The 18,909-nt window shown below is 34.9% G+C and overlaps 1 protein-coding gene across 2 annotated transcripts in view; it reads right to left on the bottom strand.

Annotated features, from left to right (window-relative positions):
• LOC132103446 (mannosyl-oligosaccharide 1,2-alpha-mannosidase IA) overlaps window positions 1-18,909 on the bottom strand; it is a 187,603-nt gene that overhangs the window by 96,941 nt on the left and 71,753 nt on the right. For both annotated transcript variants that reach the window (XM_059508559.1, XM_059508560.1), the window contains exon 3: window positions 10,530-10,626. In XM_059508559.1, coding sequence (XP_059364542.1) covers window positions 10,530-10,626 — 97 coding nt within the window. The remainder of the gene's footprint in view (window positions 1-10,529; window positions 10,627-18,909) is intronic.

The raw sequence follows: 18,909 nt of genomic DNA, 5'->3' as shown, positions 1-18,909 counted from the left end.
CAACTAACCACTCATTTATTCATCCATCTACCCATCCATCCATCCATCTATATCATCCACCCATCTATTTAACCATCCGTGAACATCCTTCCATCCAACATCTATACACACATCTTCCATTCATTCTCTATCCATCCACCCACCCATTCATCTATTCATCAATCCATCTATCCATCCATCCATCCATCTATATCACCAACCCATCTATTTAAACATCCATGAACATCCTTCCATCCATCATCTATACACATCTTCCATTCATTCTCTATCCATCCACCCACCCATTCATCTATTCATCAATCCATCTATCCATCCACCCATCTACATATCATCCAGCCACACATTAATTCATCTATTTATCCATTCATTCATCCATCATCTATTTATATATCAATCCATCCAACATCTGTCCATCCATATATCCACCCATCAATATCTCATTCACCACCTAACCACTCATTTATTCATCCATCTACCCATCCATCCATCTATCCACCCAACATCCATCCACCCATCCATATCACCCACCCATCTATTTAACCATCCATGAACATCCTTCCATCCAACATCTATACACACATCTTCCATTCATCCTCTATCCATCCACCCACTCATTCATCTATTCATCCATCCATCTATCATCCATCCATCCATCCACCCACCCACCGATCTATAGATCATCCACCCACCCATTCATCCATTTATGCTTTTTAAACCAAAATTTAAAAAAATGACAGTTTTTTTTCTTTGAAATTAATTTTAATGTAACTTCTTCCAGAACTGCAATTGTCTCGTCTTTGCTTCCTCGAATCAAATTAAGTAAAGGAAATGATTCTGACTCAATGGTGACCTGCAGAGATCAGTCCTCCCACAGTATTCAGGCCTTTTCCGGCTCTTTCCGCCATGCTCAGCAGAACACAAGGTATCGTGGGACATGAAGGGGGAGTCTACACAGAGCTTGCTATAAAATGCTGTTAATAAAGCACAGTTCTTTGCTGAGAGTTGGAGTGAAGGACTAAAGGAGTCTGAGATGCGTACACAAGCAATGATGTGCTGATGTATAAATGCTTCCAAACCAGTCAGATGAGCCGCTTTTCATCTCAGCTTGGCTAACATTCTTTAACCAGTTTTATAGATCTATTGACCCCACATTTCTGTAAAGTCAAATATCTATTGTCAATAATGCATCAGGTCAAAACACAGGTAAAACGGATCAATAACTTAAATTACACCCGATGCACGTTGCCCTGTTGATGCTGGTCTTGCAAAAAACAAACAAAAAAAAGCCTATGCTGCACTGGCTGTTGTGTAATAGTCTGCTGTGAAGGGCTTAGACCAAGGGTGCAAACCTCTGTTAAATTATAAAACAACAAAAAATCATTGCAAAGTCTCCAGTGGTCTTAAAGACTTCACAGAAACACAAGAGTGAAGGTCACTAGACCACATTTTATACTGAGTAACTAGAAGACAAAAAGTCAATTTACATCCTAGCTCTTAAAAGAATAGTTAACCCAAAAGAAAACTAAAATAACTGCTTTATTCCACAATTCCTCTCTTTCATGTCAGCAATTGTTAAGTTAGTAAATATTACAATGGTCACACTTTATTTTAGGGTCCAATTCTCACTATTAACTAACCATTAACTATGACTTTTGCCTCAATTAACTCCTTATTTTCTTCTTATTAATAGTTTATAAGGTAGTTGTTAAGTTTAGGGTATTGGGTAGGATTATGGATGTCATGCATTATATGTACTTTATAAGCACTAATAAACAGCCAATATGTTAATAATAGACATGCTAATAAGCAACTAGTTATTAGTGTGAATTGGACCCTATACTAAAGTGTTACCAAACAAAATATAACATATTTACTAAAACAAACTAAAATAAAAAAAATCCGAAATGCTAAAAATAAAAGCCAATTCAAAATATTAATAAATTATGGAAGCTTGTTTCCATCATGGGATAAAAACTAAATAATAATGATAAAATACCCAATTGTGACTTCTCGCAGTTTAAATCTCACAATTCAATTCCCTTGTAACTCTGAGAGAAAAAAAAGAAGAATGGCAAGGTATATACTCAGAATTGTGAGATATAAACTCAGAACTTTCAATGGTGAGAAAAAAAAAGTCTGAATTGTGAGACAAAACGTTGCAATTATTTTTTCATGGCAGAAACCACACACACACACACACACACACACACACACACACACACACACAAATAATTGCAAGGTCTAATTAAATTATATAAACTTTTGCGATTACCTTTTTTGGCAGAAACGGGCTTCCATAATAAAAATCATAATAGTATATAACTAATACTAGAATAACAGTGCATTCAGACTGTGTCAAAAGCAGTGACCTGTTACTCTGAGTCTCCAGGGAGAAGAGGAGACGAGGCGAGACGAGAGCAGAACCGGTGGGGGTTCAGGAAATGAGATGTGATTAAAGGACACAAGTGTGATAAGAATGGAGAGCACATGCTGCTGGGAGCCGCTGGTGGCTGAACCACAGTCAATCCCATTAAAGCCTACAGAACATCTACAGTTACAGGAAACAGGCGTGAGATTGGAGCGGCTCGACATCACAGGTTGTTCCTGTGACCGGTAAAGTGGTGTTCCTGTAAAACCAGCACGTTTCACCACAGGCTGGAAGCAGTAATGAACAGCTTACGTTACTGGCCTACATGTTATAGCAGTGAACATATTAAGGAGCTGCATCCAGCTTTAATCTGTGACAGAATGTGACTAGTAAACAATGCATTAAGACGGCTAAACTCATACACTCGTGTTTTTCTACATGCAGCAGGTTGGGAAGACTAGAGCAAATTTTTTTTAAAGCATAACATTTGCAACCCATTTCACGTTCCTAGTCTGATAATGACATGTATTTAAAAGGTAAACAGTGTTATTTTGAAGTTATGTCTGACTAACTCCAAACACTTTAACACTGACAAAATAAGCATGGTCATAAACATCATCTTCTTTAGATGAAATCAACCTAAAAATAACTTGAGCTTTGCAATGCAATACAACAAACTGGTTGTGTGAGTCATCCAGCAAAGTTAAGCCCACTTTATATTCTAGTCAAGAACCACAAACCTTGCATAGAGAAAGACCATTTAACTGTCATGTAAAACAGTCAGTTTTGTTTCTGTGTGTGTGTGTATGTTTTAATATGACATGTAGAAATCGTGAAATCAGTATCAAAGTAACAGATAATCTTCCCTTTTGCCACAACTCTCAAAATCTCATTTCATGTCACATATGCATGAACTAATTTTATTTTTTAAATAAATGCACACACATTTAAGAGGACAAGCAGATGGGAAGATTATTAGTGAATAACAACTTAAAATTGCATGTCATATGCATGACTGTTATTATAATTATATGATTTGTTTTGGCCATTTTGGAGCTTGACTACATAAACCATCATCTTCTTTCCTTGGTAAACAGAAGCTGACTAAAACAACCTCCAAACTCTCTTTGTGTTTCATGGAAGAAAATAATATAGCTTCAGAATGACAATGAGGGGAGTAAATTAAAACTGTTCATATGCGCACTACAAAATCATTAGGCCTAAATTTAAGATTTATGTGTTTGAATTGCATATAAAAACCCATTTCCAACCCATTTGAAATACTTTTTTTTCCAAACTAATGAGCTTAGGTAAGATATCTGCACACAAAAATCATCTATTTGATTTAAATATTCATTTTCTCAAAACCCATTCCTTCAAATTGCTTACAATCACCATAGTCTGTTCATTGTGATTTTTTTTTAAATGGATGAACATGGTTAAATTTTGGATAGCAAGCAATATTCAGTTAGTAAAAATGTATGAGACTGAAATAAATGTATTGATGATTATATGATTATTGTGTATTTAAAATGCATTCAGTTTATTACCGAACTCTGACCCATTTCATTAATGCATGACTGACAAATATGTATCACATTAACTGTATGATCCAAATGCAATTCAAATACATAAATTTTACATTAACAGCCAAATATTTTTGGAGGTAGTATTGCTTTAGTATGAATTGAGGTAGTTGTTTCTCTAGCAGATTACACTGAAATTGAGCTGAAACGTTTCCTCTGGCTCTGTGTTTAAACGTTTAAGAGTTTCTGGAGTTCATTCAACTGAAAAAGAGGCCGAGATGTTGGAGGTTATTTGAAGGTCGGCTTTGATTGTTAGTTTGTCTCAGTTTTGGTGAAAAGCAAGCGAAGGAAAGCGAAGGTTTCCATGGACACACGGTAAATCGAGTTGGGCTTCATTAAAAATCCCACAATGCTCCTCTGCGTTGGTGCCTCCAGAACAGACACAGGGGGTTTAGGGGTGGATTTGGAGAGGGTCCAGGGTCAGTCTTGTACATTCCAACTGGCATGTAACACATTTGTTCTTCGCGTCTGGAAGTGGTGGGCTGCACAATGATTTGCTCCATTTATAAGCCTGAACAGATGCAAGATTCCCATTCCAAACTACTGTTTCTCACTGGGCTGGACCTGGAGAAACAGGGACTGACTCACAATAACAAAGTAATTTAGTAACACTTTTGTTATACTCACTATTAACTAGCTGCTTATTAGCATGCATGTTCCTAGCATAAAGGCTGTTTTAAGTACTTATAAAGTACATGTTTATGCCTTATCTTGCATGACCATATTTGGTCTTAAGTGTCAATTTTCCGATATTGAGATTCATACATCATCTGAAAGCTGAATAAATTGGCTTTCCATTGACGTTTGGTTTATTAGCATCAGACAATATTTGAAATATCTGGAATAAATGGAAATCTGAGGGAGTAGAAAAATCTAAATACTGAGAAAATCACCCTTGACGTGGTCCAAATAAATTTCTTAGGAATGCATATTACGAATCAAAAATTACGTTTGATATATTCATGGTAGGACATTTACAAAATATCTTCACGGAACATGATCCTAATGATTTTTGGCATCTATCTTTAATCTATCATTTTGACCGATAAATGGTTTTTTTTTTTTTGCCTATTGCTACAAATACACCGCAGAGACTTAAGTTTTCGTGGTCCAGGGTCACATTTTCGATTTCTTACAGCATCAGTATTTTATCTGAGTATTTTTATTTCGAGAAATCACCACATGCTATTTTGTGAACAAGCTGACTGTTTTTAATAAACCTGTTAAATCGGTTCGGGTACTGCACTAAAAGATTCACTCACAAATTTACAAACAGGTCAGAGTGAGTCTTTAGTCAATGACTCACTGATTCAAATGATTCAGTCAGAGTTATATTTGAAATATTTAATCTTTTGATAGTGTATGACAAGCTCCCCTCCCCCAGTAATAAATGACATAAAATTATTTAATATAAAAGTATATATGTTAAAATTACAAAATGCATCAATCAGATCTTTTAATACTTAAGTACATTAAAAATCGAACACTAAAGTATTTGTATTTTTACTTAATTTTACAGGGTAATTATATTTTTTGGGATATCTGTACTCTTTCTCAAGTACTTGATTTGTGTATTTCATCCACCACTGATTGTAAACAACCGTAGCTGTTTTAAAGAAGAGCACTTTAAATGCATCTGAATCAGCAGTATGCAAATACAAACTCACAGCCAGAGAAACGTCTGAAAAAATTGAATTACATTAGCACATTCAGTGTGCCTTCACAGTGTCTGGGGCACATGGGCTTTGACAGCGCTCTCATTGATTAGGTGTTACAAACAAGTTTGTCAGAAATGCATCTGCATCTGCAGTTTTTTACTGTGACTGCTCACCGATTGATTACAGGTCCAATGCAATCGATGTACTTGATCACAGAAGTGGAGAGAAACATTAAGCTGTTACTCTGACAATGATTTTTCAGTGCTGTTTATTAAGGTGGTATCAATATTACTATTGTGATGTGATCAAAGCTCAACACTCAGTGCTAAAAGAGTATCACAGAGACTTGAATGCAAAACAGTAAGCAACCAACAAGCAACACTCAAAACATATCAATTATCTGGCAGCCACCCACAACACCCTTATAACTATATAGTAACGTTCCGGCAACGTCCCACAACACTCTATCAACCACATAGTAGCAACAACCTAGCAACTTACTGTAGCAACATGCTAAGAACCAATTAGCCACCTCCAAGGTAACAACTCTTCATGTTCCTTTGATGGCAGAGTTAAAGGTTGCAACAAAAACTAAAACTAGATATTATTTATGTTAAATACTGTTTTAGTTTCAAAGTCATAAAAAGTACTTTTGTTTCGTTTAAGCTTTTTACAATAATGTAATTTTTTATTTTTATTACAGTTTCTAGAGTTAATTCGTCTTTTAAATCTGTTTTTATAGAAATCAACAGTTTGCATTCATTCATTGTTTTAAATTCACATTTGTTCTGTTTTGTGTATTTGTTGCAAAGGCTCCATTTAAACTTTGAATTCTGGACGTGTATGTCTATTTGCATACCCAATAGTGATTGATAGCTTTCTTGCATCTTTTAAGCTACCAGCAGTAAAGCAAAAGCACCGAAGCCCAAGACATGATTCTTCTGCTGCAAGCACTGTGCTCTCCTTCAGCAAATGCAGATCTAGTTTAATGATGTAAAGCTTGTGCTGAAACCCTTTGATTAAGAACGGAGAACTGAGTGCTTTATCTTCAAATGTCTGTCTACGATTCCTGCGTGTGATGTCCTCGAGCACTGCTCTCTGGTTCCTCGTCTCTCTATTACAGCTGTGTTAGTGTATCCTGTGACCCCGCTGACCTCTGGCTCTGCCTGTAATGAACAGTAATGGCCTGCAGCCTCGAGCAGCAGGAGACTCTCAACACGAGAGCCGTTAAATGAGAGAAGGTAATGCGTAATAGATGGAAACCGGCCGATAGCGCAAATAAAGGAGAAGCAGGAGGCATAAGTGCTCTAACGGAAATGAAAAAGCCAACAATATACAGGAAGTGAGGATGAAAAACAACAGGATGTAAAAAAGGAGCTGAATAAATACCTTATGGAGGAGTAGTGGTTCACTAATGCGTTATTTTAAGGTTGATGGTATATAAAAATCTAGTTAATTCATCTTATAAACCTGTTTTATAGAAATCAAGAGTTTGCATTCATTCATGGGATTAAATTTACATTTCTTTCTGTTTTGTGTATTTTGTAGCAAAGGGTCAATTTGACCACTTTATAAAATATATCTTGTTTGACAGCAAAATAGGTTGCAATCGTCATTTTTGGGGGCCAGAATAAGCTGCAAATACAACCAAAGTGAAACTTGTTGTACTACATCTAACTCTTCAGATATTTTAGAGGAACCCAAGATGGTTCTTCAAAATCTTTTTGAAATCTTTATTTTTAAGAGTGAATGGTATTTGAACTACTTTAAATTATGAGTTGCTTGGCAAGCAAGAGTTGCAAAAGAGCGTTCCAAACTAATAAGTAATTTATTGTTCACCTCTAACTCTTTTCTAATGACCGGCGTATTCAATTTGGAAAGAATTAAAATCACAAAGTATGCCTGTGAAATAAAACGCAAACTCCCTTCAGGGAAAACTAGTCCTGTCTGAACAGAGCCTGAAGCGAAACTATAACACAAGTGAAACATTCATTAAACAGTTTGATCTTTCAATCAAACGATCTACAACTCGCACAGGATGGACGCGTTCTAATCGTTAATAAAGTCATTGAATTAGTTTACATCACATCATGCCAGATCTTTTCATGGCCATTGTTGCTGTGTCATTGAGTGATGGCCAGCAGACGCCTGCTAAAAAAAACCCTGACAGTCACGGACCCCAACAGGCCTTCAGCATGCAATATTTATTGGATCACATGTCAAAAAGGAAAGTGAACTCTCAGGATAATTTAAAAGCCACTATTTAGATCTGTAATGGCCCTACAGATGCTTGGTGAATTGTGCAGACACTCTTTTATCAGTTTCCTCCCCTCGGGTACACTTAGTAATTAAAACAATCATAATTTCGCTTTTAATGACTAATTTCCACCATCTGTCCAACCCTTACATTTACATGGTCCAATTTTGCAATTGTGGCCCAATGGTTAGAGAGTCAGACCCAAATATCACAGGTTCGAGTCTCGGTGCTGGCAGGGATTTTTATATGCAATTGTGTTGGTAGAAAATATAATATGTCTGTCTTTCTATGGAAAAAACTTGAGACATGGAATGACCCTACAGTATATTGTTTTTATCATCAGCCACTGTAATCTAAGTTTTAATAATGCCACTGTTTGCATTAACCAGCACCAATAATAATATTTTTTAGTTTTTCCACTCCCAAGTTATTAACACCTGTGAAAATTAGCAGGCAAAAAAACAGCAAAGCCACATTCTATTTGAGAATTATTTGTGTGTGGATCCATTCTGAATTATTCATTTCCTGTTTTCGACTCTATTTTCTAGTTTGCTTCACAATAATGAAACTGAAACATCCCTAACGTACAGAACAGGTACTGAATATGAAGGGAGACAAAGAAAAAAGACATGCATTAAAAGGAATATGAGATATGAGCATTACAAACACGCAGGTACAGGAACATCCCAGTGACTTTCAGTCTATCAGCATGTTTTTGACAAGTCGGCTAAATTCAGATGCAATCTTCCTGCGTGTCTATTTACTCATGGGATTGAACTAAAGGACACGGCATTCAATTTCATACTCTGCTTCACAGGGACACATAAAGATCAAGGAACTTGTAAGAGGCGGGAAACCTGTGTGCGGCCAGAAACGCACAACCCTGTTGGATTATCGGATTAGTCGTTTCACAAAGTAGGACGTCCTTTTCTCAAGCTTGAAAGAATTTGTCACAAAATGACTAATTCACATCCTGCATCGATCATCCGATTGGTAAGGCAGATAGTTTCCCGAGGCTAATTGGGTTGCTCCGACAGGAAAACAGCAATTAAGTGATAAAGGACTGGAGTTTGACCCTGGAGTCTGTGGGACGTCACCTTTCTGTTAGAAAACACCGTTGAACTATTCATAACTATTCAGTTAGGTGCCAGAAAAGATTCAATCTCTGTGTTTTTGCCACCACAGAAACTACCCCAGATAATCCCGCCCCTAAAACAACTGCAAAACATCTGTGATTGGTCAATTTAAATGTCAACCAGACAGACGTTCTAGTTCTATCTAAGGTCGGCTCTTGGTCAAAATACTGTCCTACAGAGCACATGAGAAAAACAATTCGCTCAATTTGATGTCAGATGAGAGGACGCTACTGATCTCATTCCCACACTGACCTTTCATATTAAAATCCATGTTCCTCACTTCTTATTGTAAAGCAATATTTCTACAGTACAGGCCACAGTATTACAGTACTGGAGCAGGTCTAAAGCTGCAGGTCTCTGAATGCATTGAAAGCAGACTGATTTTACAAGATCATGAGGCCTGAGATCCCAATCTTAGATCTTTTAAATGATAACTGAGGTTGCAAACAGGAGGCAGAATTATAATTTGAATTTTAGAATAAAAAAATAATAAAAAATAATTGTGAAATACATTCTTCCAGAAATATAAAATGATTTTAATAATAAATGCTTGATATGAAATACATAGAAAATTACATATTTCATTATATTGTTTAACTATATCTATACATTTTAACTTTGACTATAAACAAATGACATTAAATAGAACCAAACTAGAGTCACTAAATGATTTATAAATGATAAATAATTTCTTAAAACCAATTTATTGTTATGAATATATATATATATATACTCTATGTATATAAAATTGCATACAATAACAAAAAATTGGCATAGTTGTATCGTCACAAAAACCTGTCTTTAATCAAAATGAAATAAAAATATAATAAAATATATAAATTAAATATACATTTTCTATTTCATTATAATTTATAAATTTCATTTTAAGATGTTTAAAGACATATTTAATCAAAACAAAACAAATAATACAAATGTTAACCACATTATAAATGTTATCTGATTTATTAAATTTCAACTAAATAACTTATTAAAATCAATTTATGATGCATAGACATCATAAACAAAAAATCTAAATACATATCTTTACATATGCATACAAATTTGCATAAAGCAATAAATCGGCATTTTTGCAAACTTGTGTTTTTCTGATTAGACTATAATGAATTGTTGTGGATAAATTCCTCTTCCTGTCATTCCAATTCCAATTTTAATTCAACATCCAGTTCAATTCATTCTGAGTTTTAGCAATTTTCTAAGACAACATTCTAACAGAAATGCAACCTTTGAAAATTCTACTATAGTCAGCAACTCATTCAGCACAAATATAGTCAACACTAGGCTTTACCAGAGAGCCATAAAGGACTGCAAACACTGAATCTGCAATCTGAATTTCATCTGCGTATCAATAAAATTGACATTTGATTTAATGGCACAGCACAGTCATTTTGGACATTCGGTGGAACAAACATATTCAGTCCTGTGAACTAAGCCAAAAATGCTTTTGGTTTCCATGAAAGATGAAGAAAACCATAAATCTTGACGTAAAATAATAACTTCACTCACCAAACATATTCCCAATGTGTCCATTCCTGGTCAGAGGTCGTAGTTCATTCTTTCCCCAAGCGTAACGTTTATAGTTGTCCCAGGCAAACTTCATCATCTGCAAACACAAAACAAACAGGTTAAGATGTGAGGTATCTCCTCACCCATTAAATGTGCTTCTAACAATACGTTTAGTGTGCAGATAATGCCGTTCAAACTAAAACAAGATAGCAGGATGCTAAAATGTCCAAAGCCGTCAAGCACAGATGTTCACAGATCAACAACAAGCAAAAAATGAAGATGAATCAGAAGAATATGGGCTTTAGCTCATTAGACGATGATGTCTCTGGTGCTTTGAAGCATGGATAAATGCATTTGAGGACTGGAAGAATTACAGGAAGAAATATGAGCATGTTATAAATGACGAGGAAAAACAACAAAGAGTTTAATCATGTTCCACAAGCTCGGTTTATTTCTGCTGGAAGCGACACACTGTCATAATTAGATGTGCTTCAAGACCTGCGGAATCACATTCATCACATTAATACAGAAAAACATCCAAGAAATGGACTGTTACCTGCATGCATTAATCAAGTAAATAAATTAATAAACACATAATCATTGTTTTCTCATCTCCATTAACCATTGCACATTCAAATGAGTTGTTTTGTTCTGTAAGTGTGTTGAACAGGATTCTTCTTAAAAATGGACTTTTTAAAGATAAATAAATAAATGCATTGATATTTTTAAGCAATGAGAACCAAATAAGAATAAATAAAACTAATTCATAATAAAACTTGCATTGTTATGCATATACATTATAAATAAAGTAAACATTTTAATATAATAATAATAAAAAATAAATTAATTCTTATTTAGCCAAGATGCATTCAATTGATCAAAAGTGACTGTAAAGACATTTATGCTAAAAGATTTACATTTCAAATAAATGCTGTGCTTTTGAACTTTATATTCATTCAAAGACTCCTGAGAAAAAAGAAAAAAAAACAACCTTTCTACAAAAATATGAGGTTGCACGAGCTGCTTATGTTGAACATTAAAGATGATATTTTTAAGATTGCTGGTAATCAAACAGTTGGTGATTCCCATTGACTTCTATAGTACAGAAATAAATACTATGGAAGTCAATGGGAGCCATCAACATAAGAAAGTTCTCAAACTCATACAGGTTTGGAACGACGACAAAATGTTCATTTTTGGGTAAACTATACTTTTAAATGTTTGTAATAACACCAGGAAAAGAAAGCATGTCAATACATTTTCATTTTGGCTTCTAGGATCTAAACTTAAAATAAGATTGTGGTTCTTGAATGGATCGGAGCTGATTAAGGAACACCACAAAGAACCCGGGCTCTACTGCTGCTGTGCACAGAGCTCTGAGCTCCTGGCGGTGGATTTGCCAATCTCCCGGGTTTGAGCTCTGAATGAGTATTCGAGCACAGCCAGGACGAGAGAAGCTCCAGATGACGCCTGGCACCAACAACCTCCAGAAAGCAAGCTCTGAAAAAGACTCTTCCCTTGAGGAGGAAGCCAGTAATTGATGTGGGATCGCCTCCAGCGATGCAATAAAAGGGTTTTGACATAATAGGGAATTAGCAGGAAGAAATTCTTATTTGAGCTGGAGATGAAGGAGCAGTTGGGCTGGGATGTGGCCGATTCTTGTGTTGCATCAAGCTTTTGTGATCGTCTGTTACTGATGAGCGATGGTGGGCTTTTTGCTCAGAGCGACTGCAACGCTTCGGTTTTGAGATGTGCTTGTTTTGTCTCTCCTGAGGCAGTTCGGGGCAAAAGAAAAGGAGAACGAGTAGCAGGTTTTCTACCTGTTTGCACTTCATGTCCACTTTATCTACCGGTGGAGTTTTCCACAGATTACATGAACACATCTAGTAGTGTAAACACGTTCTGTGCTGCTGTCAAAGCAAAAATCAAACGTGTGTCTTTCCTTTCATGTTGCCGGGATGAATGAACACCCATATAACCCACACACTACTGTCTCTGACAGCAGACAACAGTCATACGAGCAGCCAAATATGACTAAAGCGCCATCAGAGGCTTTACACACACACACACACACACACCTGTCATAAGACAAATGCTATTTGAACACTAGTCTGTATAGTGACATACAGTGACAGTATGCAGTATATTATATATGAATCAGAGTAGACAACACTGCCAATAATGGAGCCTGTCCTCCAATAAAAAATGACCATATAGGTCGTTTGTACAAGCACCTTATTACGACCCATATTTACGTTTTAAAGTTAAGCGCCATCTAGCGGGCGTAAAAATAATGAAAGTATCGCGTTGCGTCTGTCGTCATGAAATGACGTATCACGTCATTACTAATCAAAACGCACGTTTATTTAAATGCAATGTGTGGGCTTTTTACACCGATCTCACAGTATTTCCTACATATTTTACTAGGTTGCTTATTCGTTCGAATGACCACACCTAACCCCACCCCTAAACCTAACCCTCCCAGAAATCATGCTAAATTATGATTTATTGAGCATATACATTTTCGTAAACGTCCGTTCCCTGGGATCGAACCCATGATAGCATGATTACATAACAAGGTATAGCGCAATAATCTACCAACTGAGCTACACGAAATACAAACCAGAGTGCAAATAAAAGAGTACAAAACATTAATATGAAAACGACGTTTTGCCGATAGGGGCACAATTGTAGGATACGCACTGATGGGTCGTATTTCAGGGATTTGGACAAACGACCTATACGAGCGTATTAGTTGGAGGACAGGTTGCAATAATGATGCTTATGCTCAAAAATATGGATATAAAACAATACAATGACCTCTAAATCCATTTTTAAAAAACAAAACAAAAAAAAACTGTCTTTAAATATAAAGCAATTGTTGATTGCAATTAGTTATTGATTGCAAAGCATGTTTTATGAGCTTTATTACATACATTACAACATAATTTGTGTATATAATTATTTTATATATATTGTGTGTTATTGCATATGCATTACTATTTATCACAATTTTTTTTTTTTGGTTAATATTTAAAGGCATTTCATTAAGCATATATAACACAATATGTGTGATGAAATGTCTTAAAATATGAATCAATATGCAAATAAATAATTGTGTGTGTGTGTGTGTGTGTGTGTGTGTGTGTGTGTGTATAAAACTCTCACCATTAGATAACTGAATTAACTATAACCAGCAGAGCGTAATGATAGAAATGCCAAGACCTTGAGTTAGATTGCAAGTACTGGAAATATACATTATAGCAATATAGTGAACATGGCCCCAGAACTATACTACTACTTTTTTAAAGATTATTCAGAAAGAAGTATCTTCTGCTCGCCAAAGCTGCATTTATCTGATCAAAAATACAGTAAAAATTAAGAAATATAGCTTAATATAGCTGTTTTCTATGTGAATATATTGTAAAGTGTAATTTATTTCTGTGATCAAAGCTGAATTTCAACAATCTTCAGTGTCACATGTGCCTTCAGAAATCATTCTGATATACTGTTTGTTGCTGAAGAACCATTTCTGTTTATTATCAATGTTGAAAACATATATATATATATATATATATATATATATATTAGGGCTGCTCCGATCACGATCGGCCGATCGTTATGCGCATCTCGTCAGTAAAGCCGGTTTTCTAATCAGCAGTAAATTCCATATATATATATATATATCACTTTATCTTTCAGGATTCTTTGATGAATAGAAAGTTCAAAGAACACCATTTATTTGCAACATTATAACATTCCAAATGTCTTTAATGATACTTTTGACCAATTTAATGCATCCTGGCTGAATAAAAGTATTAATTACAAAAAAAAAAAAGACTAAATATTATATTTTGAACACTATACACAAACACACACACACACACACACACACACACACACACACACACACACACATTTATATATATATACACACACGCACACACACACACACACACACACACACACATTAAGTACATCTAAGGTTTATAATTTATCAGTCTGTATACACACACACACACACACACACACACATTAGAAGTGAAGCTTGAGGAAGTAAATAACCGGATCCCACCTTACAAGTGAAAATGAACCCATCAATCTCATCTGGTTTCTTCACAAACCAGATGAACAGCAAAACAAGTCCAGCGGTTCGAATGAATCAGACACTGATGAGGAAGCAGCATGTCGATGTTAAGGCCCGAACACTATGAAATATATAATACTGCACACACACACACACACACTCGTACTAGCATATAAAGTGGAGACATGAAATCCAGACGGTACTAATAAAAGGATTCATAAACATTTGGAGAGCGTATAAATCTACAGAATTATGATTTGCAATCCGTCTGTATGTGATCTGTGTGCAACAATCACAATTTACAAGCAAAAATGAAGATAATGTCTCACACACAGAGACGGCAGACGGCCTTTATTAAGATCTCAGAAAACAGGTGATGTAAATGTCTCAGACGGCTCACATGATGAGCAAATAAAGCCATTACAGAAACATTGGGAGTGTTTCCAGCAAACGAGAGAACACATTCCCATGCCTGACGCTGATGAATTGCTCCTCACTGTGATTCAGCTATCTTAAAATTGCATAAGTCCCTGGCACATCAAAACCATCCACACGCCGGCCTGTTTCTGCACAGAAAGAGAGAAATATATATATATATATATATATATATATATATATATATATATACTGACCAAATGGAAACACAATGAGTCCCCGGGGAACTGCATGTGATTCCCAGATGAGATGAAAGCGAGATGTGATCGTTAATGGGCTTTTATCCTGCGTGGGTCTTTCATCCCAAAAAATCGTGGAGGGCTAGCGAACAAACTTCGTGAAGAACAAACATGGTAAATCTCATGTAACCTGTCAAGAACACATCTGGCTCGTTTCACCCCGTAATCAAACGGAAATATTTATTTTAAGGACATTTTAGTTTGCTTACGTAGATGAAGCATCATTAAAGACTTTTTTTTTTGTGGCATTATTTTCATGACAATCACCAGTAAGCTCTATTTCTATCCAATACTCATTACTGTAATAAATATTGTTATTGTTATCATGTCCTACATGGGTGATGAGTGTCACAAAAACATGTCCAGGTCATATCTCACCACAAAATTATTTGAAATTAAACTTTGCATAAAGAAAAGGATGCTTGGTTTTAAGGCCATTAAGATTTTTTTTTTGTTTTTTTTTTTGCATTGTCTCTCATTTTTAATGACAGCAAATCAGCCTTGTCTTCCTGAGAGATGTTTCACATTCATTTTCTCCACAGGCATATTTAAAACATTCTTTAATAAAGACCTTTAAGCCTTGAACCAAACCAACCTCTGAAGTGAATTACAAAATGTCGTCTTTTTCTTTATTTTTTTTCATATTACTGCAACAAAACTAAAGTTTAAAACACACAAGGAAACTTTTTTGGAAAAAATATTTTGTGCACATTTCTTAGTCTTTCTTACAGTCTTTCCTGTATTATCAATGCATGTATTTTTCCATTTTCATTTTCAACTGAAATAAAAGACTTCAATTCAGCTAAATGCAAAGATACCATTAAAAAAAAAAATCAATAAAATTTGATAAAATCTCTCCCACTCCCTCTCTATATATAGTCAACTTACCCTAAAGGAGAATAAAAACTAATAAAAATGACAAAAACACACAAATAAAGTTACTACAACTTAAGTTTAAAATTTAAAAAACTTAAATAATTACTTTATTTCAGCTAGTTGACAAGGCAAAAAATAATACTTTATTTTAACTGTATATATAAACTAATATTAAAATAAATAAAAATAGTGACAACTAAAATGACAAAAAATACAATAAAACACAATAAAATTACTAAAACTAACTAACTAAAATAAGATTTTATATATATATATATATATATATATATATATATATATATATATATATATAATTTACTTTTAGCTTAACTTGATGCACTAACTAAATATATTATATTTTATTTTTACAGTAGCCTACAACACAATTAATAATACTAAAATTAAATGGAAAACAAAAAAGTTAAAAATAAAATCTGTTGTGGTTAACAGTAAGTTGCCTTACTCTATACAGTGGAAATCTATAATAGACCTAACGGTACATTTTGCATAATTTTACAGTTAAATACTGTTAAATGCACCATTTTTGTCAAGCACACAAGCACTTTGACAAGAAACTACACTCATTTAACAGTTTCATGGGGCATGTCATCTTTTTGAACCACCTGAACGATTCTGTTCCCTTAATGACAAATGCTTAAGTATTGTGCTGTATAAAGTATAGTGAAACATTGGAAGGTGTTAACCCTCAGATTTGTTTTATAGTTCATTAGCAATCATCAGGTTAGTGACTCAGCTTTCCAAAGGCAATCACAGGAGATATATTCAAACACACCAGCACACAGAAAGGTTTCCTGAAGCTCATGAACTCTGAGTGTGTGATAACAGTCAGCCCATTCAGACAGATAACAGCAGTGAATCTGCATCGAGAGGCTGTGTGAAATCCACTAAACTTCCCGCTCTAAAAATGATGAGGAGGAAGTCAACTGATGGAGGGTCTCAGTCGCTCGTGATTGCGCGCAGCTGCGCTGGAAAAAGCCACAGACGCAGATTAAGCAGCACAAGAGGACAGGAAGAGTAGACAGAAACACAGTGCTTCGAGGCTAAATGAGCAGCTACTAAACTCCAGCTCAGAAGAAGAATCCAGTTCAGTCCAGTTACACAGGGTTTTAGGCACTCGACTTGTTTTCTGAATAGACAATAAGGAATACTTCAGGAAAAAAATTACATTTATCATTTTTTACTCATCCTCATCAAAGCCTGTATCAAATAAAGTCATATTCGCAAGACTAACTTCTATCCCCCTGAATGGGGAAATACTGAAAAAAAAATAATGCATGAACTGGATGTTGTTTCTTATTCTCAGACTGCATCAAAAATAGTATTTACTTCAGGCTGGTGTCAAGCGAGCATCTCAGGATGCTGACTGTTTCTATGGCAACCAGAGCTTCTAGCGGCAACTGCAGTGATGCACTAACTCTAGAAATTGGTTATTGGCTCTTTTATTTATTTAATTTAATTTAATTAAAATAAATACATTTTAACTGAAATTAAATATTAACTAAAAATTGGTTTTATTTTTTAAATAAAATAATAATAATTATATATATATATATATATATATATATATATATATATAATAAAATAAATATATTAAACAAAAAAACTAGTTTACATTTAGTTTACTTGATGTACTAAAATAACTAACTTTAAAACTTACATTTTTTTTTAAATAAATGAAAATTAAAATAAATAAATACTACATTTTAATTAAAACTCATTGAAAATGGAAAATATAAAATTAAAAACTATACACTGCACAACTCTTCTGTCTTGTTTGCCTGTACAAATATCTGTAAATTCTTAAATCAGGACGCATTTACTGCAGAAAAAAAAAATCTATTTTTAAATGAATTTATGCTTAAAACAAGAAAAAACTTTAGTTTAATCATATTTATTTTTTCTCCTTCATTGGCAGATTTGTTTCTTGTTTTAAGCATTGCTTTCTTAATCCTAATACATTTCCCTGAAAACAAGACTACAAGACTAAACATCTCAGATCATTTTCTTTTCCAAGTAAAATATCTTTATTTAAGAATGTTTAGATATTTGTACAGGAAAACAAGACTATGTGATCTCTGGCTGCACTGGAGGAAAAATGACAAACATTCTGCTGCTCAGCAGAAATTAATTTGCTACAAAACTGCTTTCTCTCACTATTCTGCTGTTTGCCTTCAACAAACTATCAGTAACAAATCAAACGCTTCTGGAGAAGTTCAGTAAATAACCGTTGGGAGTGTACATACGTGCAAAATGTTGAATAGTCTCCACTGGGAATTGCAGAACCACAGATTTTCTCACAATTTTCTGCATTCGAGGGCACACAACAATGGAGCATCCTTTAAACAATGGCAAAGAAACACAATGGGCTATAAGCGTATTTACGAAATATATCCTAAGCCAGAAAAACAGCATTGTGAGGCGAACGGTGCCATCCACACAAAACACACTGACGGATTCTCATCAGAACAGAAGTAATCTGGAGAGAAACAAGGTCAGGCATTGATATCCCATGATGCTTCAGGCCCCATGTGCCCGTGATTGGAGGAAGCGGCCCGGGATGAATTACTGCCACCTAAAGAGCTCAGAGCCATGACTAACTAAACGATGGGAAAGAAACTGTTGAACACAAATTTGATTTAAGACCGCAGGGATATTAAATCTACAGTACAGTCCACCAATCAGATGCTGAAGTCCAGTCCTGATGGAATGGACATATTCACAT

This window comes from Carassius carassius, chromosome 24, assembly GCF_963082965.1.
Source record: "Carassius carassius chromosome 24, fCarCar2.1, whole genome shotgun sequence".
Taxonomy (NCBI): domain Eukaryota; kingdom Metazoa; phylum Chordata; class Actinopteri; order Cypriniformes; family Cyprinidae; genus Carassius; species Carassius carassius.
This window is presented reverse-complemented; position numbering and strand designations above follow the sequence as displayed.